The sequence below is a fragment of the Panicum virgatum genome, chromosome 5K, assembly GCF_016808335.1.
Source record: "Panicum virgatum strain AP13 chromosome 5K, P.virgatum_v5, whole genome shotgun sequence".
In the NCBI taxonomy this organism is placed as follows: domain Eukaryota; kingdom Viridiplantae; phylum Streptophyta; class Magnoliopsida; order Poales; family Poaceae; genus Panicum; species Panicum virgatum.
In genome coordinates, this window is record NC_053140.1 from 15,244,788 (window position 1) to 15,272,599 (window position 27,812).

At 47.0% G+C, this 27,812-nt stretch overlaps 3 protein-coding genes across 4 annotated transcripts; 2 read left to right on the forward strand and 1 right to left on the reverse strand.

Annotated features, from left to right (window-relative positions):
- Window positions 1-362: 362 nt before the first annotated feature.
- On the reverse strand, window positions 363-5,485 carry LOC120706590. 2 transcript variants are annotated; one of them, XM_039991271.1, is made up of 4 exons: window positions 4,797-5,485; window positions 2,753-2,916; window positions 1,001-2,548; window positions 363-725 (listed from the first exon to the last, which is right to left on the reverse strand). In XM_039991271.1, exons 1-3 carry the CDS (start codon window positions 5,410-5,412, stop codon window positions 1,469-1,471), a joined length of 1,860 nt encoding a protein of 619 aa, XP_039847205.1. In that variant the 5' UTR covers window positions 5,413-5,485; the 3' UTR covers window positions 363-725; window positions 1,001-1,468. The 2 variants fall into 2 exon arrangements, with proteins under 2 accessions (XP_039847205.1, XP_039847203.1); XM_039991269.1 differs by having other exon boundaries at window positions 371-715.
- An 11,442-nt stretch (window positions 5,486-16,927) lies between these two features.
- LOC120706591 (gamma carbonic anhydrase 1, mitochondrial-like) lies at window positions 16,928-25,323 on the forward strand. The gene is made up of 5 exons (XM_039991272.1): window positions 16,928-17,215; window positions 19,753-19,896; window positions 23,956-24,081; window positions 24,307-24,458; window positions 24,789-25,323. Exons 1-5 carry the CDS (start codon window positions 17,101-17,103, stop codon window positions 25,041-25,043), a joined length of 792 nt encoding a protein of 263 aa, XP_039847206.1. The 5' UTR covers window positions 16,928-17,100; the 3' UTR covers window positions 25,044-25,323.
- A 1,077-nt stretch (window positions 25,324-26,400) lies between these two features.
- On the forward strand, window positions 26,401-27,100 carry LOC120706592 (calvin cycle protein CP12-2, chloroplastic-like). The gene has a single exon (XM_039991273.1). It carries the CDS (start codon window positions 26,538-26,540, stop codon window positions 26,913-26,915), a length of 378 nt encoding a protein of 125 aa, XP_039847207.1. The 5' UTR covers window positions 26,401-26,537; the 3' UTR covers window positions 26,916-27,100.
- Window positions 27,101-27,812: the final 712 nt, after the last annotated feature.

Here is a 27,812-nt window from a genome sequence, read left to right on the forward strand (position 1 = left end):
TTCAGCTTTTTACCCAAAACTTCTTTTTGGAGTATTTTTTAAGCACTCTTGGAGATGCTCTAAGGGAGTGCTGAGTCCTTGCTGTCCTTATACGAGGATGTTGTACTATTGTAGTTAAACTTAGCAATCTACCGCTCAAACCTGCTATTGATGTTGCCTACATTTCACTAAGTTTATACTGTCACAGGTTAATCTTATGCCGTGAACAATTTTCAAACAGCTTTCTTGCCAATTTTCTGCTGATCTGTAATCGCTCTTATGTTTGCTTCTGGGAACTGTTGTAGCTACAGCTGACCTGTGTGTACTTGAGTTCAACTACACACTAGTTTTCTGTGGGTGCTGGTGTTAGTATGATATAAATCTAGTTGAATGCAACAAAATTAAATTGACACGCAGTCATTGCTTATATCTCTAGGACAAAGTCAACATGAAATTGATCACGTTTTTTGCTTATGACACCAAATGATGCTAAATGGTACCATGCCACAATTATCTTCTGCCTTCTGGGTGATCAGTGGTGCTCAATCTTTTCTTTGGCAATGTAAGCCTTTCAAAAATTGTAGCCTTTGTAAACAATCAGGTCTTTTAGAGCCAAGTGAACAAATGAATGAATCAAGTTGGGGATTCTCTTCCCCTCCGCTGACCCCTCAAAAAAAAAACATATGTCCCGTAGGAGAGGCATCGCGTGCTCTGGATCCTTTGCAATATCATTGCTCTGAGCATATCTCCAAAAAAAAAAAAGAGACGATGTTAAACTTGCATCTGAATTCTGAAGTATACAGGAAAAATCCAATCACAGACCAAAAGAAAACCACACATTTTTGTTAGCTATGCATATCTGACAAACAACTTTTATTGTTGCAGGCTCGCAGCTGTTCATGATTACTTTGTACAATATTGAATTGCTACAGAATTAGTGAGGACAAAGAATATTGAATTGCTACAGAATTAGAGAGTACAGACTAATATGTACTTGTGCTTTGGATAAAAAGAATCATACCAGTTTCAGCCTCCCATGATTTAGTGTCTGCAGGGATCGTAGTTGGGGCATTGCGATCGACGTGGTTCACTCACAGCATTCATAGCATATCCAAAACTATCCCCATGAGTTGAATTAGCTGCTTAGCCAACTAAATACTTTCCCCTCACCAAACCAATAAAACATCCAGGTATACAAGACCTTAAAGTTATAGCTTGTTCAGCAAATAGTTCATGACAGAAGCAGAACTCCGAAACTATCTTCAGTGGCATAACCAACTGTAGTCAACAACAGACACATTTGACTGCACAGCTTCAAGGTCACATAATCTACAAAAGATCACACAACGGCTGATCCTGACGCATCCTAAGATAAATGTCATCACATGTTTTACAAAGTAGGAGCAAATCATCCTGTTTCCTTGAACCCCTCTGAGGACGCATCAATATTTTTCTGGGGAAGAAAAGTAATGTGCCAAAACAACAAAGGCTACCTCTGCTTTTGGTGACAAACAACAGCGCTACAAGACAAATCTGAGTCAATCAACCATAAATCCATATTTTCAAGATGCTTTTGAACTGAATCTGAAGCCATACTGTGAGACCAGAAAAGTACATTACTTTGACCATCTGATATTGATTTTCTTGAGGTGTTAGGCCCTAATTCAATAACTTTGATCCCCTCATCCAGTTTTCCCAGTCTAGCACGAGCACTGCTTGCCAGCACTTCGGTCAGTATACGACCAAAACTCTTCTGTTTCAGGGAAGCAGAAAAATCACTAGAAGTACACATCATTTGAACTCTCGACATAGCAAGTTCACTCCATGCTTTTTTCGACTTTAGTGAGCTCCTTATAAATACCAACCCTACATCTGCAGTAAAGAAGTCAGCTGACTGATCTGATGGTTCCATCAACTTAGTGCCAAGTGAAATCATATTCCCATTTAGCAGCCATAGATTATAGCCTAGGTCCAAGCAAGCTTTTATCACATAAGATTTAACCAATGTTTGCTTAGCAAAATCATCAGAGCTCACAAAACCACTCATTTTGATGCTCTGAAGAAATCCAGTACCATTAATGACGGGATATCCTCTATGAGCAATATCATCCAGAAACTCTGAATCATCACCAAGGAAAATGTAGTTCTGCATGTCTGCCTTGTCAAGATGGCAAATCAAGTTTCTTGCAAATCTCTCTTCTACTGAATACAAACTTATAAGTACAACAGTACTTTTTAGTTGCACCGATTTGAGCATGGAAACAAGTTCACCAAATTTCATAACAACTCTTCCTGGAAGAACTTCATCAAAGCAAAAATCATACCACCTTAGCTTCTTTAGAGTCTGCAATTCCCATAAATTGAAATCAAGATTCTTCCCATCCAACAAAGTAGAATCTGGCCCAACCCTTTTTCCATAGTTCACACCTGCATCCCTATGAGAGACACTGAGGGCCCTTTCCTTCAGGAAGTTTGTGTAGATATTAAAGTATCCTCGTGAGTGCACAAATTTAATGAACCAAGGGGTCCATATTCTCTCGCCCATCTTTTTATACCATCCTGTAGTTTTCTGCAAAGGTTGGAGGGAATAACATCATCAGTCAAGCTAACAAATCTGGCACAATATGAACTTCACATAACATCTTAGGAAGAAACATGCCACAGATAACTTTTCTTACTAGTCACACCAAAAATTTGACATGAGTTACATAATCATTCCATTACCACCAACTGAAGAAGCACATAGACATTAAGTAAGAAAAAGAAAGCATACCATGCCTTGGAGAATAGGTTTGAGTCCTTTAGCTTTGTGTTCATCGTACCATAGTCGAAATTCTTTCCATGGTTTTGGAAAGAGAAGTTGGCCCCAGGTACCTACCATCTGATACAAGAAAAGCCGAGTCTCACTGTCCAGCTGTATCTTGTTTCCATGTTTACCTGTTTAGTTCAAAACCAACTGGTTAACATTGAGTTATTGCCAAACTAACAAGCACTTGCTGTAATCATATAATGAAAAATTGATGACAAAGTTCCTAAATTTCTTAGTTTATTTGTGCAGGAAGAATAGATTCTGTATAATCGTGGGTTGTATTACATTGAGCCTCTAAGGCGAATATATAGGGGTACAAGACTTGAAGGGCAAGATGCCTCCCAGAGATATTTCCTATACTACCAAATATACTCTAACAGTTTGGTGTTCAGTGCTAGGTGCGGTTTTGAAATGTGTTTTGTTCATTTTTCGGTATTAGGTTCAGGTTTTATCAGCTGGAAACCAAAGTACCAAACAGGCTGAAGAAACCGATCAATTGATTTCTGAACATACCTGGCCTTCCTAGCAACCCACCGGCCAACCAGTCCGATTAATATATTGTGCAAGACCAGGTTCAATGTGCGAGCACCCTAATTCCCCCTACTGCAGAAATCCCACTCTCACAGACCTGCCATGCCTAACTCGCCTATTGCAGTCTCACCTCACACTGCCCGACGTTTGCCCTCGCCCCTGCCTTCACACCACAACCTTTGCTTCTTGTCCACAGCACTGCCTCCCCACTCCAATCTGTAGTAGCCTGCAGCAGATCACTGGCTCACCCGCGCACTAAGAGCCAAATGCTGAGCTCTCAAGCTGGTAAGGATGCAGAAGAAACTAAGAGAGACATGAGCTAAGCAACTCAATGCTGCTTGGTCATGCCTCTTGATTCGTCTTCTTGCCAAGATGCTTTGTACTTGTTGAAATCAAAAATTGGTTTGATGAAACACACTTTTGCTGATTTCAAATCAGTATTTTTGCCACTGAGAAGGTGCTTATACTGTTTTCTTGAATAAAATTGAAAATTTCATTATGTTTGTGTTAACCTACTAAGGTGATACCAATGGGTTAGACGATGTCAATTAATTAGGTTGATAGGTTCAGTTTCTATCTTCAGCTTGGGTATCTCAGCTGCATTTCTTAGAAACTGAAGCTTTACAGTATGAATCTGAAGAAACCAGATGGCCGCTTCTAGATTCTAGGCAGACACTATTTCCATGAGCACCCTGTTTATCCTAGACCATGTCAGTAGAGCATACTGGATCTTAGTTCAAGATCAGAAATGGGAAAAAAACATCAATAACTGGCCATGATCACACCTCACTAAACAACTTTAGCAATATGAGAATGCTGCAGGCAATCAGAACACAAAACAAATCAAACAATTTTGCCAAACAAAAATGTCTTACAGTCAGAAAGATTGTGATCAAAGTCCTCCGAACTATAATGACTGCATGCTTCAAGGCAATCTTGTGGGGGCATTAATCCACTTGCAGGAAATTTTTAAGTTGCTAGCCTCCAACTTTCTAAGTGATACACAAGATGGCACCAGAGATTATAACACAGTAGCATGGTATCATCATATTTTAGCGTTGCCTACTTAATTGATTTTCAGAATGGTGTTCAAAATTCTTGTGACAGAACCTCTTTTGCAAAAGCCTACCTAGTTGCTTTTCAGATCAGTGTTCACAGTTCCAGTGTCAGAAGTTCTTATACAAGATGACAGTTAACTTTATAAATCATAAGAATAAGCACATAATCTCCTCAATCAGGCATTACAGAACAAACAGAGTCAGTCTTCTAATCTAACTAATCTCAAAGAAAGTGACACATCTGCACGAATGGGTAAGCAAAACATGACGCCACACTCAATAGCAGCTTAATCTCCACTAACTAAAGAAAACACATCATTTACATTGCCAAGTCCCATTTGTCAACAGTCTGCTTTCCCGGATCCTTTCTTCCAAACTAAGGCACGCGAGTAAACAAGCACTCGTAAACAAGCTCTCACCTGCAACAAACCGAGGTCGCTGCAGCGACGCGCCGAACACGTAGGGGCTGTAGTTCTCACGGTCGTAGTAGTACTTCATGACGACCCGCTTGAGGAATCTGTAGTAGAGCGGCGAGACCTGGAGGTCGTCCTCGACGACGAAGGCGAACTCGTCGTCGGAGCCGGGCCACCACGCCTCGATCCACTGCGCCTGGAGCCCCGCGTTGGCTGCGCGGTAGTGCACGCGCTTCTCGCCGTGCGGCCACGGGAACGCGTCGACGAAGGCAAGGATCTCGCGCGAGGCGGCGAGGGAGGGCAGCGAGGAGTTGGGCGGGCGGTGGTCGAGGAGGACGTGGAGCGCGACGCGGTCCCCGTCGTAGTCCGCGGCGGCGAGGGAGCGGAGGCAGCGGCGGAGCGACGCGGGGCGGTCGTAGGCGAGGAGCTTGATGAGGAGGGAGAAGCGGCGGGGGTCGGGGCCGGAGCCGGAGCCGGAGCCGGAGCCGGAGCCGGCGGTGCCGAGGAGCGTGGCGGTGGGATGAGTGGAGCGGTGGAGGAGGACGAGGACGAGGAAGAGGGGGACGGGGATGATGATGAGCAGGAAGCGGAGCGGGAGGGAGCGCCGGCGAGGCGACGCCATTGGGGTCGGGCGGTGGCGGTGGAGTGGAGTGGAGTGGAGTGGAGGAGGAGATCGGCGAGGAACTGCGACGGGGAGATCGACAGAGTGGGAGGGGAAGACATGAGCGGTTTTTTCTTTTTTATATTTTTTAAAAATTAAAATTTCAAAAATATATTTCCGTTTTAAAATATTTCAAAAATATACCCCGGTCGCCCTCCCATAGGGCGACAGGCCTAAAGCGTAATTTTTTTTCTTCAAATTCGCAACGAAGTCCCTGGAGAAAAAAAAGACCTGTCGCCGGTTGGGGGGGGGCGACAGGGGCCTGTCGCCTAGCCCACGGGCGACCGCCGCTGGGCCCGGCCCACAGGCGCGGCAGGGGGCCTGTCGCCCCCCCCCCCCCCGCGGGCGACCGGGGTACCCACCCCTATAAAAGGGCTGACCCTCCCATTCCCTCCTCATTTGAGCCCGAAAATTCCACCAAAAATCCAGAAAAAAAGAGAGGAGTGAGGAGAAGGAAAGCGGCGAAGCCCTGCCGGATTTAGCACTTGTGATCTGCAAGTTAGTACATTTAGTTTAAATATTGTTATATTTAAGTACTACGTATTTAAATATGAGTAATTTAATTTAATTAGTGCTATAGTAGAACCATTTAAGTAGGAGTTCAATGATACTTTAGTTTGTAGTTACGTAGTAGTAAATTAGTTTAGAAAATTAGTTCTACGCATTTATTATTGTAATTGCAGTACTATTAGAGACGTGTTTATAAATTAATTATGATTTAGAATAGAATTTGGCATATGCAGTATAGAATTTGAGTGTCATCACGTAGTTATGAATACTTATACGTTGTAGTTGAATTTCATACTTAGTGAAGCGTCCCCTCATAAGAGAAGACTTAAATGTGATACAAAGCACCAGTCCCAGGAGGCTGATGCCACATTTATTACATCAGATGGTTCAAAACCGTACAAACCTTGGAGGACACTCGATACAGATGATGATAATTATTAACCAAGCTACAACATAACACCAGACCGCAAACCACATAGGGTCTACTACGGGCTCAGAGTACTGCGACAGCGGAGGCATCTCAACGGGGCCGGTTCCACGGGCAAGGTTGGGTGTAGAACAATAACCCTACTCGGCGTCGTCTGGCACGAAGTCTGGGTCTTCTTCTGTAAAAAGTAAGAGTGGGGTGAGTACAAACGTACTCAGCAAGTCCAACCACACCCACGGAGGGGTTAAATCAGAATGATATGCATAGGTAAATCAAGGATAAGGATTACGGTTTAATTTGCAGAAAAAACAATATTTTAAGCAGGGGTTGATTTTAAAGAAAGACCCTTTTAGAAATCAGTTTTTGTAGCAACACGGAGTTCACGTCTTAAAACTGCTACCGGACTCCCCGTCCGTCGTAGCACACGGCACAACTGCCAGACACAATTCCAAAACAACTCACACCAGCCCATCCCAAGGAACACTAGTTGTGAGACCACACCGTAACTCGCCCAATACCGTGGGCACGGACTATTCGAATAGATTCTTAACTCTGCAGAGGTGTGCAACTTTACCCACAAGTAGGATGCCACAACTCGAACACCGTCGTGTCGGTGTAGATCCCAACATAGCCATTACCCACCATAGCTAAGCCTGACTAACCATCACGGGATGCACCAAGGGGTCGTCGACCCTTCACACAGGTATAACCGGGCATAAGTCACTCTGGGCTTATCCCTTTTCCTTAGTCACCCGTTGCTCTCAGCCCTCCTGATGGCTGTCACACCAACTAGTGGGATTTATGCTACGCCGTTGCCCATTCAACGGTCGAGTGGTTTGCACGAGAGTGGAGTTAGGTGAGACGTAACACCAACTCGGTCCTTAGACACGACAAGATGGATATCTCCCTTCCTTGCCCTGCCACGCAGGCATAAGCACACCAATCGGCAATTCCCACAGAAATGCCGTCCATCCCGTCTGTACTCATCTTTCGAAAATCCACATTTTAACCCGCCCCACACACACATTTTCTTTATAAATCAAATAGTATTATGAGTAAAGTCCTAAGCATTCTAATATCGATTAACGTCCAAGCGAAATCAGACATTAATCTAGGTAGTCAAGGAATGGTCATCACAAATCAAGGGGTGGCTATCCAACCGTGTTTTCATGCAAGTAAAATCATATGCAATTTTATAAAACAGGCCATTGGGTTGTATTTATAAAAACTAGGACAGAAACATGTATCAAAGGATGGGATTGAACTTGCCGTCTTCGTAGCCTTCGGGGAAGTCCTGTCCTTCGGGCTCGGGGTCGCGGAACTGGTCCTCGTTCTCCTGCTCACAGTACTGCTCGTTGACGGGCTCTCCTTCGTTCACTCCGTGGTCTACGACGCAAACAAACACGCACACAATCAAGACACAGGAAATAAAAGGTTTATCGTTGAGCTCGTACTGGAGACACATAAAATATAGAGTACGAAGTATTATTTTCGAGTGGTTTCCTAATGGCATGGCCAAGACTTGGTTAGGAAAGGCGTGATAAAGTTTCGGGTTGATCAGAGGTCGTTTGTTACAAGAAATGATAGGTCTTAGTAAAGGTTCGGGATCGGATAAAAGGGCAGGGGCCTAGTTGTAAATAATTCGGGAAAACTCGGGGCCTGTTTACGATTTCTAAAAGTATTTGGGCCTAAAAGGGAGGTGCAGGGACCTAATTATTATTAGGTTTAAATAGTGGAGGATTTGTTTGCAAAAATAGAAAAACAAAAGGGCCTTTTTAGGAAAAAGCCCATAAGGAGTGGGGGGTTCTTTATGGAATAAAGGGAAAGGGGAGGGCCTAATGGCAAAACTGCCATCTCCCTCCTCCCCCTCGCACTGGGAAACAGGGGAGGCGGGGGCTCGCCGGCGGCGGCCTTGGTGTAGCGAAAATGGCCTCTCATGCCATATTTCAATATAATGTTTTGGCGATTGATGACACACGCAACACTTGAACTAATGTGTTTGCTTAGATGATATACTCAGGCTTTTAGGTTCAAGTGATGACAAAGAGAAGAGAGGCGAAGCTAGGCCCCTCGCGGGTCTCAGGGCAGCGCCCTGAAACCTAAAAGAAATCAAGTCACCGGTCGAACCGACGCCAAGCAAATTACACACGTCGGTGCATTGACTTGAGCACGTCTGGAAGTTTTAGTATCACCGGATGAACCGACGTAAGGCAAAATGTACTCATCGGTGCAATGACAGAGATGGCCTGCGGGCTAGGGTTTGGCACCGGATGAACCGACGATAGGAAGTTTGAATACGTCGGTGCAATGGCAGAAGCAGACCAAGAAAAATGCATACATCGGATGAACCGATGATGCACCGGTTAATGGCGTCGGTGCAGTTGTCCAGAGAGTTTGTTTTTCAAGGATCAGAGGACAGTTGCACTCACCGGTTAAACCGACGCTAACATTACATACACCGGTCGATTGCGTCGGTTGATTGCCCGTACACGTAACGGCTAGTTTTCAGTGGGCAGTTTAGTATCACCGGTTAAACCGACGATGGCGATTTGGGGAGCATCGGATTAACCGGCGTTAAGCGTTTTTCTGGCAGCTTTTCTCCAACGGCTATATTTGCTTGTGCTGCCTATATATACCCCCAAGGCCGGGTCATTTGAGAGTGCTGGAGTTCAAAGAAGTATACTAGAGCTAAAGATCATCTCCAACCACCATAGAGCTTCATTGTATATCATATAGGCTTAAGCACACTTGTGAGAGTGCTTAGTGCTTGTTTGGGCTTAGTTCTTGAGAGAACTAGCTTGAGAGAAAGTCTTGCTGCGGCAAGCAACTTGTGTACTCGTCGTGTGACCCTCCGACTTGGTGTGGAGTGGCAACGACACTTTGTGCGGGGAAGGAGGCCCCTACTTGGTGTTAAAGCTCCAAGATAGTGAAGACGGTGCCGTGGTGACGCTTCGAGATAGACGGTGGCGGTGACCTCGTCTTTGTGACTTGGCGTCACTTAGCCTTTGCTTGTCGGGAGCCTTGGAGGCGTGGCAAGACGGTGATCAAGCGAAGAGACTCGGCATCCCACTTGTTCTTTGTGAGCAAGTGGCCGTGGACGTAGGGAGGGACTTTGGTGTCCTAACCGAACCACGTTAAATCGTGTGTCTTGGTGTCTTCACGGGAGTTTGCATATCCTCTCCGTTACCGCTTTACTTACCGCATTACGTTTCCGCATTTACTCTTTCTTGCTTACCTTTACTTTCCTAGTTAGTTTGATTAGGATTGGCTAGGTTGCAAGTCTTTTGGGGTAAGTAGAGGGTAGCATAAATAAACCTTAGTCATAACTAGCATGTGTAGGACGTGTTAGGTTTATCTTATGCAATTAGATTGAGCCCTAGGATAGAAAAGCGATTAGCGACCCTATTCACCCCCTCCCCCTCTAGGGTCGGACACCCCGGTGATCCTTACACTTGGGCCGGTGGCTCAGGGCGCTGGGGCGGCCGGAATCGTGGGGGAAAAGGGCTAGGAGGGGCGTGGGGTTCGATTCCCCAGCTCACCTCGGCTCGGGGCGCGGCGAGGGAGCAGGGCGACGTGAACCGGCGGCGGCGGGCGGAGATGGCGGCGGCGGCGGCGCTGTGAGCTGCGAGGAGAGGCGGTGGTGGCCGGGGAAGTTTGGGTGTGGAGGAGCGGCGCCGGCGGGGCCTTTTATAGCCGTTGTAGGTCGGTTTGGGGGGGGGCGTGGCCGGTGGCGAGTAGGTGGCGCCCGGCGGGCGGCGCGGCGGGCCTTAATGGCGCTCGGCCGTGCTCGCGCGTCGTGGAACGGCGCACGGGCAGCGCTGTTGTGCAGGGACGACGGGACGTGTGCGGCAGGCGGTGAGCACAGGGCGGCGCTGTGCGGGGCAGCGGCGGGCGGCGCGCGGCGTGGCCAGGCGCGCTCGTGGGCTCGGCGGAGCTCACGTTGCTGCGGCCCGGCGCGTTCGCCCACGGCCCTGTGCTCCGTGCGCGCGTGCGCGCAAGCGGGGCGAGGTGCAGCGGGGTGGCGCGGGCGGCGAGGCGGCGGTGCGCGGGAGCGGGCAGCCTGGCAGCGGCGGGCGGCGCGGCGGTGCTCCGAGCACGCGGTCCACGCGCGTGGACCGGCTCGGCGGGGCGTGCAGGACGAGCGGGGGAGGCGGGGTGCGGCTTGAGGCGGCCTGGCGCGTTCGCGCGTGCGCAGCCGGGAGCGGAGATGCGCGCGCGGGAGGGAGGCCGGAGGCGGGCGGCGCGGCTGGGCGCGCGACAGGGGAGGGAGGAGAGGAGAGAGGGGAGGAAGGGAGGAAAAAAAAGAAAAGAGAAAAAAAAGGTGAAGGGAAAAAGGAAAAGAAAATAGGAAAAAGAATTAAAGAAAAAGGAAATGGGGAAAAGGGAGGGAGAGAAAGGAAAAAGGAGGGGGAGGGGCGGTGCGCGCCAGCGGCGACCGCGGCCGCGGTCGGCCACGCGTGGCGTGCGGGCCGCGGGAGGTGGGGCACGCGGTCGGAGAGGAGAGAGGAAAAAGGAGGGGGGCGGGATTCGCGGCGTCCGGTCGCGACACATCGCGCCGGATAGAAAAAAAAATGGATGGGACGCGAATTGAAACCGGGTGTCGGGTTGTTCAGGAGAATTTCTGGGACTTGGGTTCAGGGTTTAAGGGAAGTCGAGCTCAACGAAAAACAACTTAGCGCATGATTTGCTTAGTGAAATTTCAGGATGTTACACTTAGTTTTTACGAATTATTGAATAAGGTAGTGAAGTAAAGAGTATAACTCGATAAGTATTATGTGATATACAGATATATTGAGCAAGATGCAGTTTCAAGTATTTTATGGTGAATATAATGTTATGTATGAGCCAAATGGAGTAGATCTTTCTGCCTTTAAGCGCACATCTAGCGGCATAGATAAACCTTTGGAAAGGAGTTTTGGTTCCATATGTAAGTGGCTACAGCGTGGGTTCCATGTTGATCCATTGACACATGTGATCACTGTCCAGTCTCTTGTTAATTGGGAGGTAGATAGTGAATTATGGGAATTAATGATGATACACAGCACTGATGACTGGCAGAAGTACATGCAAGCAGCTCTAGAGCGTGGGTGGCCTCTGGCCATTCTTGTTCAAATTCAGGAGAAGACACAAAATGAAATCCAACATTGTGCAGATCAAGGAACTCCGAGTATTCGAAGAGAGACCAATTATGTTGAGCAAGATGAGTCAGAAGAGACAGAGAACCAGAACATGGGACCACAGGGCCTTGCTGATGAGGGAGAGAGGATACATAGCATTGTGGACGAGATGGAGGCAGAAGACCAAACCGCAATAGAGATGGAAGAATATGAGGACTCATCTGATGACGAGCAGTACTCATTGCCAAAAGAGTGGAAAGAGTATGATTTTGGCAGTCATGTCGCAGAAGATGTACGAAATCAGGAGTGGGAGTACAAAGGGAATGAGGTAGTGCAAGGTGCAACATATCCAAACATTGAAGCCGTAAAAGATGCTGTGAGACTATGGGCAATCTCATTGAAACGAGAATTCAGAGTCGTAAAGTCTGGCAGTAAAGAATATGAGGTGAAGTGTGTGAATGCTGGATGTCCATGGCGAGTACATGCATTCAAGGGAAAATGGAAGTCAAACTGGGAATGTTCCATTGTGACAGAGCACACTTGTTTGCTGTCAGAAGTTCTTCCCTCGCATCGCAATATATCATGCGACTTTGTTGCAAAGCAAATGTATGGGTTTATTATGGACAACCTAAATTATGAGCCAAAAATGATTGTTCGACACATTGAGCATACTTACCAGTACACCATCAGTTATTTGAAGGCATGGAGGGCTAAACAAAGGGTGTTCGAGATGCGGTTCGGCACATACGAGGCATCATATGATAACCTACCTCGTATGTTATCCCAGGTTGCTGCTAGAAATCCTGGAAGCATTTATGACACATACCTCGTACCAGCCGTGACTAGGGGACAAAGAATTATGCAACGAGCATTCTTTTGCATAGGTGCTTGTGTTAGAGCATTTCAGTTTTCTCTTCCGGTGATCTGCATTGATGGCACATTTTTGACTGGAAGGTATAAATGTCAGATACTCACCGCAATCGGTGTAGATTGCAACAACCAAATAGTTCCGCTCGCATTTGCATTTGTTGAGAATGAGAACATAGACAGTTGGTATTGGTTCCTTGAACGAGTGAAGATTCATGTTGTTGCTGCACGCCCAGATGTGTGCCTTATTAGTGATAGGCATGCAGGTATCCTGCAATCAATACTGAAATTGCAACGTGGAACTGCGACAACGCCTCCATTGTGGCCCGATGTCCAAAACAGGTGGTGCATTAGGCATATGGGTGCAAACTTCTATGAGCACTTCAAGAACAAGGATCTTAAGAACCTGTTTAATAGGTTGTGCACCCAAAATCAACAGAGAAAATTCAATGCATTATGGCAGATGCTTGATCAGTTGACTGCAGAGCTAGTGAAGGTAAGGGCATCAGGAGCAGGCACGAGTCAGGCTGCAGAGGCTAGGGATTCAATTGAGAAACCATTTTCACACTGGATTCGAGGTGCACCTAAGGAGAAATGGTCATTCCTTTATGATACCAACGGAATACGGTATGGTATTCAGACAACGAACCATGCAGAGTGTTTCAATATGGTTATGCGTTCTTGTCGTGCCTTTCCTCTTGTGGGAATTGTTGAGTTCATCATGTATGGGTGCATGAAGTATTTCAGAGAGCGTTACACGGCTGCAAGCATAAACATCAGCAACCTCCAAATTCAGTTTTGCAAAAGAGTGACACAATATATGCAAGAGAAGATTGAAAAGGCCAAACTGCACCGCGTCATATCGACAGGTACAATGGAGCATAGATTCGAGGTTGTATGCAAGGATAGAACTGGTCGTGGTATCCGTAGAGAAGCAAGCAAGGCACAAAAGCGTTGCAGCCAATGTGGATCATTGAGTCACAACTACAAGAAGTGTCCTCAGAATGCACTTCATGATGCTGCTGACGTCGGTCCTTCCGGAAATCCCAGAGATGGAGCACCAGTTTGCAGTAATATGTAGTAATCGTGCGTCCAGTTTGTATGGAGGATATCTGTAATGTATAAATATCGTGCGTGCAGTTTGTATCGAACCTATCTGTAATATATAGTAATCGTGCGTGGAGTTTGTATCGAACCTATATGTAATGTATAAATATTACACATCCAGTTTGTATGAAATATATATTTACCTATGTGTTCTCATATATTTTTGAATGCAGGTATGGAGATGGACTCCTTACTAGACCCAGTGATCGACTCGAGCCATAGGTCTTACTTTGCAGCTGTTGAGCACCGAGCCCTAGAGGTGCTACGACCTCGTCCACCCGACGAGGCGATCTCTATACACCACGATTGGTGTGACCGGTATGTAATGAAATATTATTGTTTATCACTTATGTATTCGCCGGTATTCCTTTGTTTCAACATTTTTTGTTTTTTTGTAGGTTACGTGACGCCGGCCTACTGACTCTGAGCCGTCTTGTCGAGGTTGGGCCTATTCAGCTTGACCGATCCCTCCTGACGGCGCTCGTTGACAGATGGAGGCCGGAGACACACACGTTCCACCTCCCGTGTGGGGAGATGACTCCTACGCTGCAGGACGTGGCCTACCTCCTCGGCCTCCCTATCGTCGGGGAGGCTGTAGGTCCGCGTGTGGTGGCGGCCTCATGGAAGGATGAGCTGGAGGCCCGTTTTGCCCTGGTTGACCGCGTGGAAGAAGCAGGTCCGATCATCCCGCACCCGCGAGCAGCAGGTCCTTCGAAGACCTGGTTCACATGTTCCATTGATAGTTGAAACCATTAATCTTAATTGTTTATGCAGCCTGCTCTGTTGGCTGCGGATGCCGACGAGTACAGTGTGACCAGATCGCTGGAGGCGTACCTACTTTGGTTGATTGGTTACATCATGTTCAACAACACTCATGGCAACTCGGTCGATAGGATTCTCCTTCCGTATGCACGGGAGATTGCGGATGGGGACGAGGACGTACCGCCCTACAGCTGGGGTGAGGCGGTACTTGCAGCCACTTACCGTGGACTCTGTGACGGCTGCATGAAGACACATGTGAATGCTATCCTGTCAGGGTGCCCACTACTGCTACAGCTTTGGTCGTACGAGAGGTTAGCCGTTGGTCGGCCCTTTGTCAGCCACGAGCCTTACCACGGAGGCATGTACGGCGACGAGGAGGACGAGAGGCCCACTATGGGAATTATCTGGATCTGGCGTCAGGTACGTTCGCAACAAATCTAATTTTGTTATTCATTGTTACATGATGTATTAGCGTAATTTTAATTTTACTTATTCGGAATGCAGAGGTCCTGGGCACATGCGCGGGTTAGACGCGCATATCCTGAGTTTGTTTCGGAGCTCGACATGCTGACGCCCGAGTACGTTATCTGGGAGCCTTACAGCCCAGAGGCTGTGGCTACCCGTGCACCAGCAGGCCTGTCTTCGCACTGCTCCGTGAATGCGAGCCTGTGGTTTACTTCCGCCGTCCTGGTTTATGACATCGCAGTTGAGGCATATTGCCCCTGGAGAGTCAGGAGACAATTTGGGCAGCGCCAGGAGTTTCCGGTGCCCATCGCGTTGGAGCGTGTCAGTCGCCAGGACCACAGGTAATTATGAATGAACTTGGCTCATACATTCGTTTCTAATCTAACGATTCTTCGTGGTCCACTTTGTAGGTTGTCAAGGAGTGGCTTGCCGTGCTCTGATGATTGGCTCACCAAGATCCAGCCGTGGGTGGACCAATGGGAACAGGCAGACGAGCTCTTGGTCCATCCAACAGGACCACACACAGACAGCTCCTTTATGGCTTACCTCACCTGGTACTTACCCTGGACTCGGGCTCGTCTGGTTTTTGTTGACACTCACCCGCAGCCACACCAGGCGAGGCCTCAGGATGGATATGGCCGGCACCACGTGGAGGCACTAGCTGGCGCGGTGAGTCTCTTAATCATATTTGCATATATATATATATATATATATTCATAAGATAATTCATGTGTTTGTAACTGTAACTTTACTGAATTGATGCAGCTTCGCCTTTGCAACATGATGGAGACGGACTGCTCGACTTACTTGACGAGGGTACGTGCCGGATCCCCAATGACCCAGTTTGAGCAGACAGAGGCATGGTCGAGGCAGCGTGATCAGTTGCGTCAGGTCCAGCACAACTTCGGAAGCCGTGTGCAGTACGAAGACAGCCACGGGTCGTCTCTGGCCTCGTCGTCGTTCCCGTGTCCGTCGACCATGCACGGGCCGACGTCGCAGTTCTTCCCAAGTGTAGGTAATATACATATCTCTTTAAAATTATATCAAGTGTTCCTACATATTTACTAATATCACATACAGGATACGATCCAGCTACTGCGTTCGGCCATACTGGAATGTTTAGAGGGACAGCACCAGTTGGCGGACCGTATCCAGGGATGGTACCGGGGCCACAGATACCGGCCTACACAGGTTAGTTTATGTTTCGTATTTCGGTTTCTACATGGCATGACAAAATATACGAGCGGACGCTAACATCCACATTTTTTGCGTAGGATTCTACCCCGATGCGGGCGCCGGACCTTCTTCTTCCTCCTTTCGACCAGATAACGAGACCTTCACCTTAGACGACTTCGACAGCTTGAGTCCAGAAGAGCCTGCCGCGCAAGGTGACCCCGATGTCTTGGGGTATTCACAGCTAGGAGGAGCACCACTTGGGATCTCTCAGCAGCAGACACCGCAGCCCTTGCGCGTCCTGAGCGACAGGTGAGGTCTCCGGATGTTCTCACCTACCCCGAGGGCCATGTCCGTGCCCAGCAGAGGGCTGAGAGGGTCCGACGCCCTAGGGGTGGTTAGATGTATCTGATGTTTATTTGTAATGAGATAGCTATGGACCGTTTATTTGTATCCGATGTTTATGATTGTGTTAGGTTACTTGTCATTTGTTTCTATATATATTATTAATGTGAACTTATTATGTTTGTGGGTTCCATAATGCTCGTGAAATAAGGGAAGTTCATGCGATTTTTTCTCGTGATTTAATGAAGGACAAGTTACGTGCGGTAGGAGTTAGCGGCCGAGATCTTGCCGACGATGATGACGAATACACGCTCGAATAGCTCAAAATAGGTCCCTGAAAAAAAAGGGGGGCCTGTCGCCCCCCCAACGGGCGACATGTCTTTTTTTTTCTCCAGGGACTTCGTTGCGAATTTGAAGAAAAAAAAATTACACTTTGAGCCTGTCGCCCTATGGGAGGGCGACCGGGGTATATTTTTGAAATATTTCAAAACGAACATATATTTTTGAAATTTTAATTTTTAAAAAATATAAAAAAGAAAAACCGCAAGACATGAGAGCCCATGGGCTGCTTGAGGCCCATATAATTTTTAGTGGGCTTGGGCCTATTTTTCTCTATCAGCTCGTTAGATTCCACCTTCATTTCGGCATCACGCATTTCGCGTTTCACTCTCTCCCCAGGGGCAAAACGGTGAATTCTTCGAGCACCGAGGAAACCCCAGCGGAGCAGGCCCAGTTCGCAGCCTCTGTTCTGTTCCTCCCCGTCCCCTCACCTCCGCTCCCCTACTCCCGGTCCTCCTCCTCGAGATCTCCAAGGCCACGAGCGCTTCCGCGCAGCTCCGCCTCCGCCGCTCGCGATTTTGGCCGCCGCCGGGGGAGATGGCAGGCCTGGGAAAGGCGATGTACGCGGTGGGGTTCTGGATCCGGGAGACCGGCCAGGCGCTCGACCGCCTCGGCTGCCGCCTGCAGGGCAAATACTTCTTCCACGAGCAGAGTAAGTGCCGCTGCTCCTCCGCCCCCCCTCCCCCCCCCCCCCCCCCCCCCAATCACCCTCCGTGTCCGTCGATTCGCCCAAGCACTCCGCGCGCGGAGGGGGTTTCGTCAGCCCTGAGCGCCCCGAAAGGAGTGGAGTGATCGAATTGGGATTGCTAGATAGGGTTAGGAGCGGGTGGGGGAATGTTGCATTGTTGCGCGCGGCTAGGCTGTGTTGCCCCAGGGTTTTGTGTTATTAGGTTACTGTGTTCTGATTCTACTCGAAATGGACCTACCTTTTTGCCCGGTCAATACATTTCATGAAATCTAGTGTTGTTTAATGCGTGCATAGTTTCACTGGTGTTGCTTGGTAATTGATTGAGTTATATGTACACGAATTGATAAGATTGGCCGATTAAGGAGGCCAACTCTGGGTAGAATTGGGTTTTACAAGAAGGTGCCTATTCTGTAGAGCTCGAAGTTCCTGGGATGTCAAATTCTTGTGCTAATGGCTTTAATGATGGTGTTGAGCCGGATCTGTATGACATCATTGTAGAGTTCCACCCTACTGCATTTCTTCTTTGCAACTATTGTACTTACCAGGAGAGTTCAAAACTGTAGAGAGATTCTTCTCCAAGATGGGGGTGCCAAGAATTGTATTGTTACTCACTCTATGTGCTCTGGTGTTTCTTGTTTCTTGTGAATGTTTGGCTGTGTAGGGTTGATTTGAATTGACTTGAGTGTTGCCATTTAGATCCCTTTTTATCTGAGCTGAATTTTTTTTGCAGAGTCACTGTTTATGTTGACCAGAGTGTTGCTATTTAAATTATGGATTTACTTTGTTAGAGTATGTCATTTTTATACCATCAGTATTAGTTGGGACTTAAAATTATGGATCCTTAAGCATACTCATCTTTAAGCTTCTACTTTTGGGAATGACTTGAGTGCAATTGAACTCCTTTTGGGTCTCAATTTTAGCTAATCTTGTATTTGCATGTGAGCTGCTTTGCACAGGACAACATATTACATAACCAGATGTTTTTGCTAGAATTGGCCATCTAGCTCGACCCTTTGAACATTTTTGTACCTAAAACTGTTGTGGAGCCCATCATTTCATCTGAGGACCTCACATGAGAAGCGCAATGCAGTCACATTGTTTTCTTCATAGGAAAACCATGCATGAAAGTAATGCATTTTAGTACTGCCTCTATATGTTTTTTTTCCTTTCCCTGATATAGACTGGTGGGATGATGGTCTGACCAGTCAACCAATGAATAGGAGGTATACTGGTTCAGGGGCAGTTTTGGATAATTAGTAATTATTGTATAAAAAGTGTTGCATATTAGGGGAGAACCATTTGGTGAAGGATCTGAAAAATGTAAGAATCATTGAAATTACGACTTAATGGAATGAGAACCACTCCCAAGTTCAGGTCAAAATAGATGGAACTGAAATTGTTTGTATACTTATTGTGTGTTGATGCACGGGCATCCTTATATTCTTCTAGAACGAGCTGGTCCTGTGGGTGTGGGGGTGTTTTACACGGCTTATATGTGCAGTTTATATAAGTGCATTGAGGTGGTTAAGAATCATATTGCTAAAAAGGTATACCAGGTATGCTGAGTGCATAGGATGTGTGGTTTAAATAAGAAGTGTACTTGGTATATGGCAGGTGTCAAGAGGCTGCCACAGCTACGAGTTGATTTTAGTGCTATCAGTAGCTATCAAGTTTTTTTTTTTTCATACTGTAATTCATTAATAGTGTAAGGGTGTGTGTATTTGACATTTTTTTCTTATTGCAATTATATGAGAGAAAAGAATGCATATTAAAAATCCCATTCATATTGAACGTTCCGAATATGATAGGGTTAGCTATCATGTTAGCATGCAACAAGAATTGTTTGCGGGAAGACAAATCTCATGATTTGATTTTAATGTGTAAACAATAGATATATCTTGCAATAGTCATACAGATATTGATACTCCAGTATGTAGGCTTTATTAGTTGTTCTATGCTACTACCTCTGTTCCAAATTGTGGGTCATTTTGGCTTTTCTAGGTACATAGATTTTGCAACGCACCTAGATAAAGTTTTGATATAATAAAATTTATGTATCTAGAAAAGCTAAAACGACCTATAATTTGGAACGGAGGAAATATATTTAATGTTGGAGAAAGTTTGAATAATGCATGTAAGCTGCATAATGTTATTTATCCTTCTAGTTTTAAACTGTCAACATCATCCCATTCAACAATTCAAATGTGTGAAAACTGAAAAAAATATGTTTGTCGGCCATATTTTGCCTTCGAGTTCTGTCTTTTTTTCTCTCTCTTGGACCATGATTGCTAATAATTTCTAATGTCCATGACACCTAGTTTGCTACCTTCTGAATGGAATCTTATATATTTTCTTTTGTTCAATCTGGTATTTCTATGCATGATTCTGTCTCTGTCACGATTTATTTCATTTCAGCAGCATTTCAATTCCTTTTTCAATTGCTGTTTGTGCAACATTTTTATATCCAAATGCTAACATGATTGCTGTTTGGACATTTTCAGTTTCAAGGCATCGCACACTCATGAACATCTTTGACAAAACCCCTCATGTTCATAGAGATGCATTTGTTGCTCCAAGTGCATCGCTTATTGGTGATGTTCAAGTTGGACCAGGAGCTTCCATTTGGTATGGGTGCGTCCTAAGAGGTTTGTGCTTCCTATCCCAGTGAGCACTATTTTGATCATTTTACACACAAAAAGAAAAGAAGAGCTAATTGGTGGTGTTACGATTGAGAGAGAGGAGGAGAACTGAACTTGTTACGATTGAGAGAGAGGAGAACTGAACTATGTTGTTGTATTGAGATATGCCCAAAGGGCTATATATACAAGAGGAGACCCCAAACCCTAGACTAGTACAATGACACTTGTACCCTTAACACCCCCTCTCAAATGCAACGTGAATGCAATGACGTTGCATTTGGAGAGTTGATACTAAGCACTAGACTCAAACAAAGTGAAATTGATACATCCAAAGTCCAAAATCAAAGATGTCGAAGCGTGCAACTCTTGAACATGTCGATGTAGAAAAGGATCTCCTCCATAAGAGGGTATCGCCTTCACAACCGTACTTCAGCGAATAGCCCGAGTCTTCACAAACCAGTACATCAACTCCTCAAACACGAGCCTTGCTTTGGAGTCTTGAACTTGACAATAACTTGAGATGTGTCAAACCAGCCAAACAGAGAGGAGAATGAGAGATCACTGCTGCAAGACGGCAAGCAGGAGGATGTGTGATGATGACGACGAATAAACGGCCATTGATCATGATGTGGAGCAAAACGGCTCCGAAAGGGACCAAGAGGGGAAAGGTCGCATCAACAACGATGATGTGATTAGCTAAATCGACGGGACTCAGCTAACCATAAAACAAAACAAAGAAATTGGCTGATCTGACAATGAATTTTGTGGACACGCACGGCTTGGACGAACTGAAGGTATGCAATTGGACTTGGATTGATAGTGATTTGGATGGATACGAAATAATTGGACAATTAGGACTAAGATAGCAGCAGGTACAGGCAAAATCTGATGTATGATATGGATGGACAGCCGACCATATAAGCAGATGAGTAGAGCAACATAGCCGCACACACAGACAGATAGAAACAGCACGCATATGCAAAAGATGGATAGAAGTGGCCTAGCAGCAGCACAATTACGGAACAAGGAAATTGGACTTGGATTGGCGTGGATGCAGAAGCAAGTGCAACGAAGCAAAGCAATACTACCAGCAGCTGCATGTGCGAGATCAATTTCAGAACAGGCCACCAGCAGCAGCAGCTGCAAGCAGCAGAACAGAGCACCGCAGAATAGAGGACTACTGCAGCACAGAGTACCAAGGCACGGACAGACTGAAGACGGGCGAAAACAGAGGAACCTGCTACTCACGAGCGGAAGATGCAGGTGAACGAGCAATGGCGACCTCCTCTGCAATGATGGGTGGCAGCATGACGGAGAAGATACGGCCGGCCGTGATTTGAAGGAGCCAAAGATGAGCAGGCCTCTGCTGCTCCAATCCCGGCCGCAGAGCTGCACGGGCAGCAGCATCCCGGCAAGATCCGCAACAGGCGGACGACAGGAAGGCTGCGACGGGGCGGAGATGAGGCGCTGCAGAGGACGACCGACGACTGGATGGCCGCGACAGCGCAGAAGGAGGCGGACGTGGCGGACGGGCTCCGCGCGATGGACGCGTGGGCGGAGCGGGTGGAGGCGCGCAGACGCGAGGACGAGCCGGCGGGGACGGGCGCCGCGGACGGGTGGTGAAGAGGAGAGCCGCGACGGCGGCCAGACAGGCGGCGGCGCGCGACGACGGCGGCCGGCCGGGACGGAGGAAGTGGCCGCGGACGGCACGGATGGATCCGCCACAACGGGCGGCGGACAGAGGACGGCGGCGACGGATCCATGACAGGCAGGGGCTGCTGCTCCCCTCCCGCGAGCGGATCGACGACAGCAGGTGGCAGATGGCACCCGACGGGGAAAAAAAATTGGGTAAGTGCTGCTGCTGCTGTGACTCAAACTTGAAAGGGGAAATGGGTTTGGGGCTCGAGGGTTGCCGCCCCCAGGAGCAAGACGAAGCTCCCAGGGGCAGCGCAGCGGCGACGAGAAGGGTGGCGGCCGGATCTCAACCTAGAGCTCTGTTACCATGTTACAATTGAAAGAGAGGAGGAGAACTGAACTATGTTGTTGTATTGAGATATGCCCAAAGGGCTATATATACAAGAGGAGACCCCAAACCCTAGACTAGTACAATGACACTTGTACCCTTAACAGGTGGGTACTTCTAATTTGTGTCTACAACCATATTATAAGCTCATTGCTCATGCATATCATCCAATATTTGAAATGTAAAATGATAAAAGAATAATCATTTGCTTTATGCTCATTTACTTTTGAGAAAATAAGAAATACTCCTATATGAGAGGGATGGGTGGAGGGTTTATGATGCTAGAGTATTTGTCTCGATCAGCCCTTCTTCCTAGCTTGGTCGTATTTGCATCATCTTCGCCCATGGGATATTTAATTTTGCAGAGTTTGAATCTGGAAGTAGACAAATTTGCTATATCCTTAGCATAGTCACAGAATTCGGGGTTGATGCCACGATCCGTGACCCCGGATCGTCGTCCCAATTCGCGGGTCGGGGGCGACAGGGGTCGATGTCCTGATTCAGGATGGGTCGCCGCCCCGTCGCCGCAGAGGTTCAGGATGGGGCGAGTCCCAAAACTAGATGGGTCGCCGCCCCATTTGATGCAGGGATTCTAGATGGATCCCGTCCCAACTAAGATGTATCGTCGCTTGATTGTTTCCGCAGGATCTCAAATGGGACGAGATGCAGATGAAGAAGGCAGGCTTACGGAAAACCTAGAGTCCTGGACATGGCGTTGCCTTGCTCGTCCGTCGCCACCTCCGTCGACGGTGAAGATGCCGGCGGCAGAGTCGTCGGCGCTCTATGGCGCCGCCACAACGGTCGTTCGTTGACTGCGTGCACCGCCCTCTGAGGGGGGGGGGGGAGGGCTCTTTTTTAACTTTCGTAAAGGCATCACCGCTAATCGCTATTGGCAATCGCCAGTCCTTCCTCTCTTCATCGTTGCTCTCTGATCTGATTTCTGAACAAGCTAATAACCGATGGCAACGCATGGCGCGCAGGCCGGAGGCGTGGGGCAACCAGGGCGGGATCAAGTGCGCCATGGAGACGCTGCCGATCACGAACCGGCGGGGGCGGGGGGGGGGGGGGGGGAGGGAGGGAGGGCTGCTGGGCTGTGCCGCGCCCTTTGATGCCTTGATGGGCCAGCTGTGGTTGGGCTGGCCTGGTGGATCGCTGGGCTACATTTAACACAACAAACGAAGAAATAGGCCCAACTATATATGTATGTGTATAAACTTGAAATATACTCATCGACCCAAATTGATTGGGGTCGCGACCCTCGACTCTTAGGACCGTCCCAGGGTCATCGACCCATTAGCCACGGATTCACGCACCAAAATTCGGGTTCTCGTTCCGAAGGGATATACCCCCCTCGTACCACAATTTTACAAAGTCTCGACCCTTGACCCTCGACCCCGTTCCTTGACCCGTTCGACCCGGGAGCTTTGTGACTATGATCCTTAGAACTATTTTTAGTTGTTTCTTATGACAAATTTTAAATTTCTTAGTGTATCATGCTCATAGTCACAGGATTCGGGGTCGATGCCTCGTCCCTCGACCCGGGAACGTCGTTCCGATTCGAGGGTCGGGGTCGAAGAGGGTCAGTGTCCCATTTAAGGTTGGATCGTGTCCCGGTTTGAAAGGGGTCGCAGCCCCATTGCTAGCAGATTTAATTGGGATAAGGAGGTTAAGGACAGTGGATTGGTGTGGTTTTTGTTAGACAATGAGCTGAGTACGTGTAGCATGGTCTAAATGTACTCTTTTATATGTTTCTTATATGCTTGTGCAGATTAGTTTCTTTATTAGTAGCACATATATAGGTTTTGTCTTTATCGACCCGAAGATATCGACCCCGATGAATCAGGGTCGCGTCCCACATAATAATTTATCGTTCCATAGATGTATACCCCCTTCGTACCACAATTTTATAAAATGACGACCCTCGACCCTCGACCCCGTTCCTCGACCCGGTCGACCCAGCAACTTTGTGACTATGATCATGCTACATTTTGTGCTTCTGAGTTGTTTTTTGGTCATGAGCAAGTTTGTGAACTCAATTTCAGGGGATGCAAACAACATCCAGATTGGATCTGGGACCAATATTCAAGACAATTCTCTTGTGCATGTGGCGAAGTCGAATCTAAGTGGGAAAGTCTTTCCGACAATTATCGGTGAAAAAGTCACAGTAGGTAAACATACCTTTTGATTCTAGTCTCAAGAAACATGTATTTTTCTTCAATAATTTTTGTCCCATATGGCCGCACTTTATTGATGAATCACCATCGTACATGAGAATCTAGCACAGAAAACACAATAAAGTACTATTTGGCGCAACTCTATATATCTCAGTTCTTTACAGCTCTTGATGCTGAAATAATACACAAAAGTTAACATTCTAAAAACCCGATTTGCAGGTCATAGCGCTGTCTTACAAGGATGCACCATCGAGGATGAAGCTTTTGTTGGCATGGGGGCAACCCTATTGGATGGTGTTGTTGTGGAAAAGCATGGAATAGTTGCTGCTGGAGCCCTCGTAAGACAGAATACTAGGATCCCTTCTGGAGAGGTGCTGCATCACTTCCTCAGCTATCCTTTGGCTTTGATTCTTATTTAAGTCACCTCCACACCTATTTTTTTTTTCTTTTATTTCACCCAACTGGTTCCACCAAGTCCATACCCAAAGCAGGCTTTACATGAAATGAGGGAACCCAATTGATTACACTAGATTGCACAAACAACTTTTTGTGTTTCCTGTGCTGTCTAATATCCATGTGACATATTAAGTTCTAGTGCCCACGGGTTGAATTGGAACAAGAATATGCTGCATGCTTGCATGGCCTCTGTTTGGTATCTTATTTTTTGAAATATTTTCTTGACTAAGCTCTGTTTGATTTAGGTATGGGGAGGAAACCCAGCCAAATTTCTGAGGAAGCTCACCGCTGATGAGATAGCTTTTATTGCTGAATCGGCTGCCAACTATTGTAGTCTGTCCCAGGCGCATGCTGTTGAGAATGCCAAACCTCTTGAGAAGGTTGAGTTCGAGAAGGTGTTGCGCAAGAAGTTTGCTAACCAGGATGAAGAATATGATTCCACTATCGGTGTCACTCAAGAGGCCCCACCGGAGCTGACGCCTTCCACACCAGCCCAATAAACTTCCTTTTTTTTTGTTTCTGTTTTCTCTTTGCTGCCATCATCTTCTTCTATTGGACAGTGCTGGATTGTTGATTGGGACACTGTTCCACGAGTCTGGCGGTTTATGTTTACTTTTCCTCCCCAATAATCTTGGGTCGAGCAATGTTATAAAGCTGGCCATGCACTTCTTCCTGTTTCTGTATCCAAGTATGTTTAAGATGTGCTCCCTGGAAAGACAGTCCCAACTAAATAGACAGACATGCATTGTTTTGACGTGGATACTGAATTACATTATTCTATACAGGCGTAATGCATTTCCTAGGCCATGTTTTCCCAAAACAATTTTTACAGTACCCATCACATCGAATTTTTGGACATATGCATGCATCATTAAATGCGAGAGCAAATGTTTCTAAGCAATTTGTGAACATCATATTCCAAGTCGGCTATTATCATTGTGGGGACAGTGTCCAGTATTGAAGGGTGAACCGTGCAGCTTATCATTGAAGGGGTGTGTCTAAGATTGTAATAGACACCAAAAGAAACAAAGGTTGGACAGAGGTGGAGTTCTTTTTGCAGAGAGCTAGTCATTATACTGCCGCAATTGTTCAGACTGTTTAGGATGGCGGCGGACCTTCCATTTCCTGCTGGAATGCCCCTACCTTGTTAACCGGTTGTGGTGCAATTGCTGACAAACAGGACAAGTAGCACCAACAGTCTTTTATTGAAGTGATCTACAGTAGTGTTGTGGGCTTGTAGCCTTCAGGTATGATATCTTGTGCCATGTTGATTTTTTTTTGAAGAAAACATTTTGTCCCATGTTGATCGAAATTGATATTGTTCAGTATTGTAAACTTCAGAGATTTCTTCATTTCAACTTCTCCATGAGGGCTACCATTTTTCGAAGTAGAGCATAATCGCATCTTCAGAGATGACGACTTCAACTTAAAAAAAAAAGAAGAAAAAAAATCAAAAGGGGATGGTAGTTTTGCGTATGTTTCTTGCCACTGTGGCTCTATCAGCTGCTAAGCCACGGACGGCACAAGTTTTGCCCAAAGATTGCAACCTCTCACAATATCTCAAATATCTTAGATATTTGGTTGCCCTGTTTTTGGCCACATCGACGCCGAAATTCATGTACCCACAAAGCGGCACAACATGAATCTCGCGTTCGCGTCGAAGATTCTGTTCTACACAAACTGTACAAGCACAAACACCGCGCCAATCGCTTGCACACCTGCCCTTCCAATGTCTCCGATTCTCCATGGCGGCGATGGCGTGCATGATTGTACCACAACGAGTGGTCAGCAGGCGATAAGAAAGGGCCTACCCTTTTGACGAACAAACTTCTATATAAACTTCTATATTGATCGATCTCCGAAACGCAGCAACGCCTCGTGCAGTTTCTTCGTGACACGGCAAGTAAAAGCCACACCAAAACTATCACACGAGAAGGGTTTTTTTTTTTTTTTTTTTTTTTTTTTTTTTTTTTTGTAGCAGCGAGCTGTTGCAAATGGCGTCGACGGTGGCGAGCCTGTCCACCCCGGCGACCTTCGCGGCCGCAGACGTGGTCCCGAGGAGGAAGCTCGTCGCCGCCGGCCGCGTCTGGTTCCCCGTGGCGCGCCGCGGCGGCGGCTTCGCGGTGAGGTCGAGCGGGCCGGCGACGCCGCCGGGGATCTCCGACAAGGTGTCGGAGAGCATCAAGAAGGCGGAGGAGACGTGCGCGGAGGAGACGGCCTCCGGGGAGTGCGCGGCGGCTTGGGACGAGGTGGAGGAGCTCAGCGCCGCGGCAAGCCACGCCCGGGACAAGCTCAAGGAGAACAGCGACCCGCTCGAGAACTACTGCAAGGAGAACCCCGAGGCCGACGAGTGCCGCACCTACGACAACTAGACCATGCCTGTTTGCTAAATTTGCCGCACACGACCGGAGGATTTGCACGAAGCTTTATGCTTCTCTGCCTGTAATATATATATATCCACTATACTCGTGTGTGTGATATAGATTGAATATAAGAACGAGTTATCTTTCGAAAATAAATATATAATAACGAGGTGGAAACCCGCTTGCTTGATTCAGTCAAACTGAGAGGAGTAAATCGAGTTCAAGAAACTGCCAGAATGTTCTGGATACAGGTTTGGGAGGAGGAAGATGGTAGGAGGTTGATCGAGCAGAGCTCTGTTTTGCCGCAGCTCAGCGCCGGGGCTCCAGTCCTCCGGTGGTCATCGACAGACACCTCTTCCCCTGCCGCTTCATGTTGTTTAACAGCCCGTGGGGCGTGGGCCCTGCCTAGAAGACTGGAGCCGCGGTGGTCATCGACAGACACCTCTTCCTCTGTTTTGCCGCAGCTCAGCACGGTCCAATGGAAGACTATTCCAGTACTCTGTCTGCCCGCGCATGCTACGAATTTCACATTCATCGCCTCAAAAAAACACTCAAGAGATTAAACACCAATTCAGACGATCAGATTAATTTAGCCCAAAGCACACATAACAGCCCAGGCACCCTTGATTTTATTCTATGCATGCACGCGTTATTTTTTTTAAAGAAAGCATGCACGCGTTAAATCTCTAGTTGATTTATTATGATTACGCACATGCAGGTGCATTTAGCATATGTTTGGAATTTGATGGTAGTTCTTTATTATTTTTCCCTATTTTATTTTTCCTATAAACCTGCATATGCAAAAACTTTTTCTTTCATCTTCTAAACATCTTGGTAATATTTTTCTTCAGAATGTAATATTTATTTGGGTCATGCTTTTTTCTTCTCTATATATTATATTTTTTT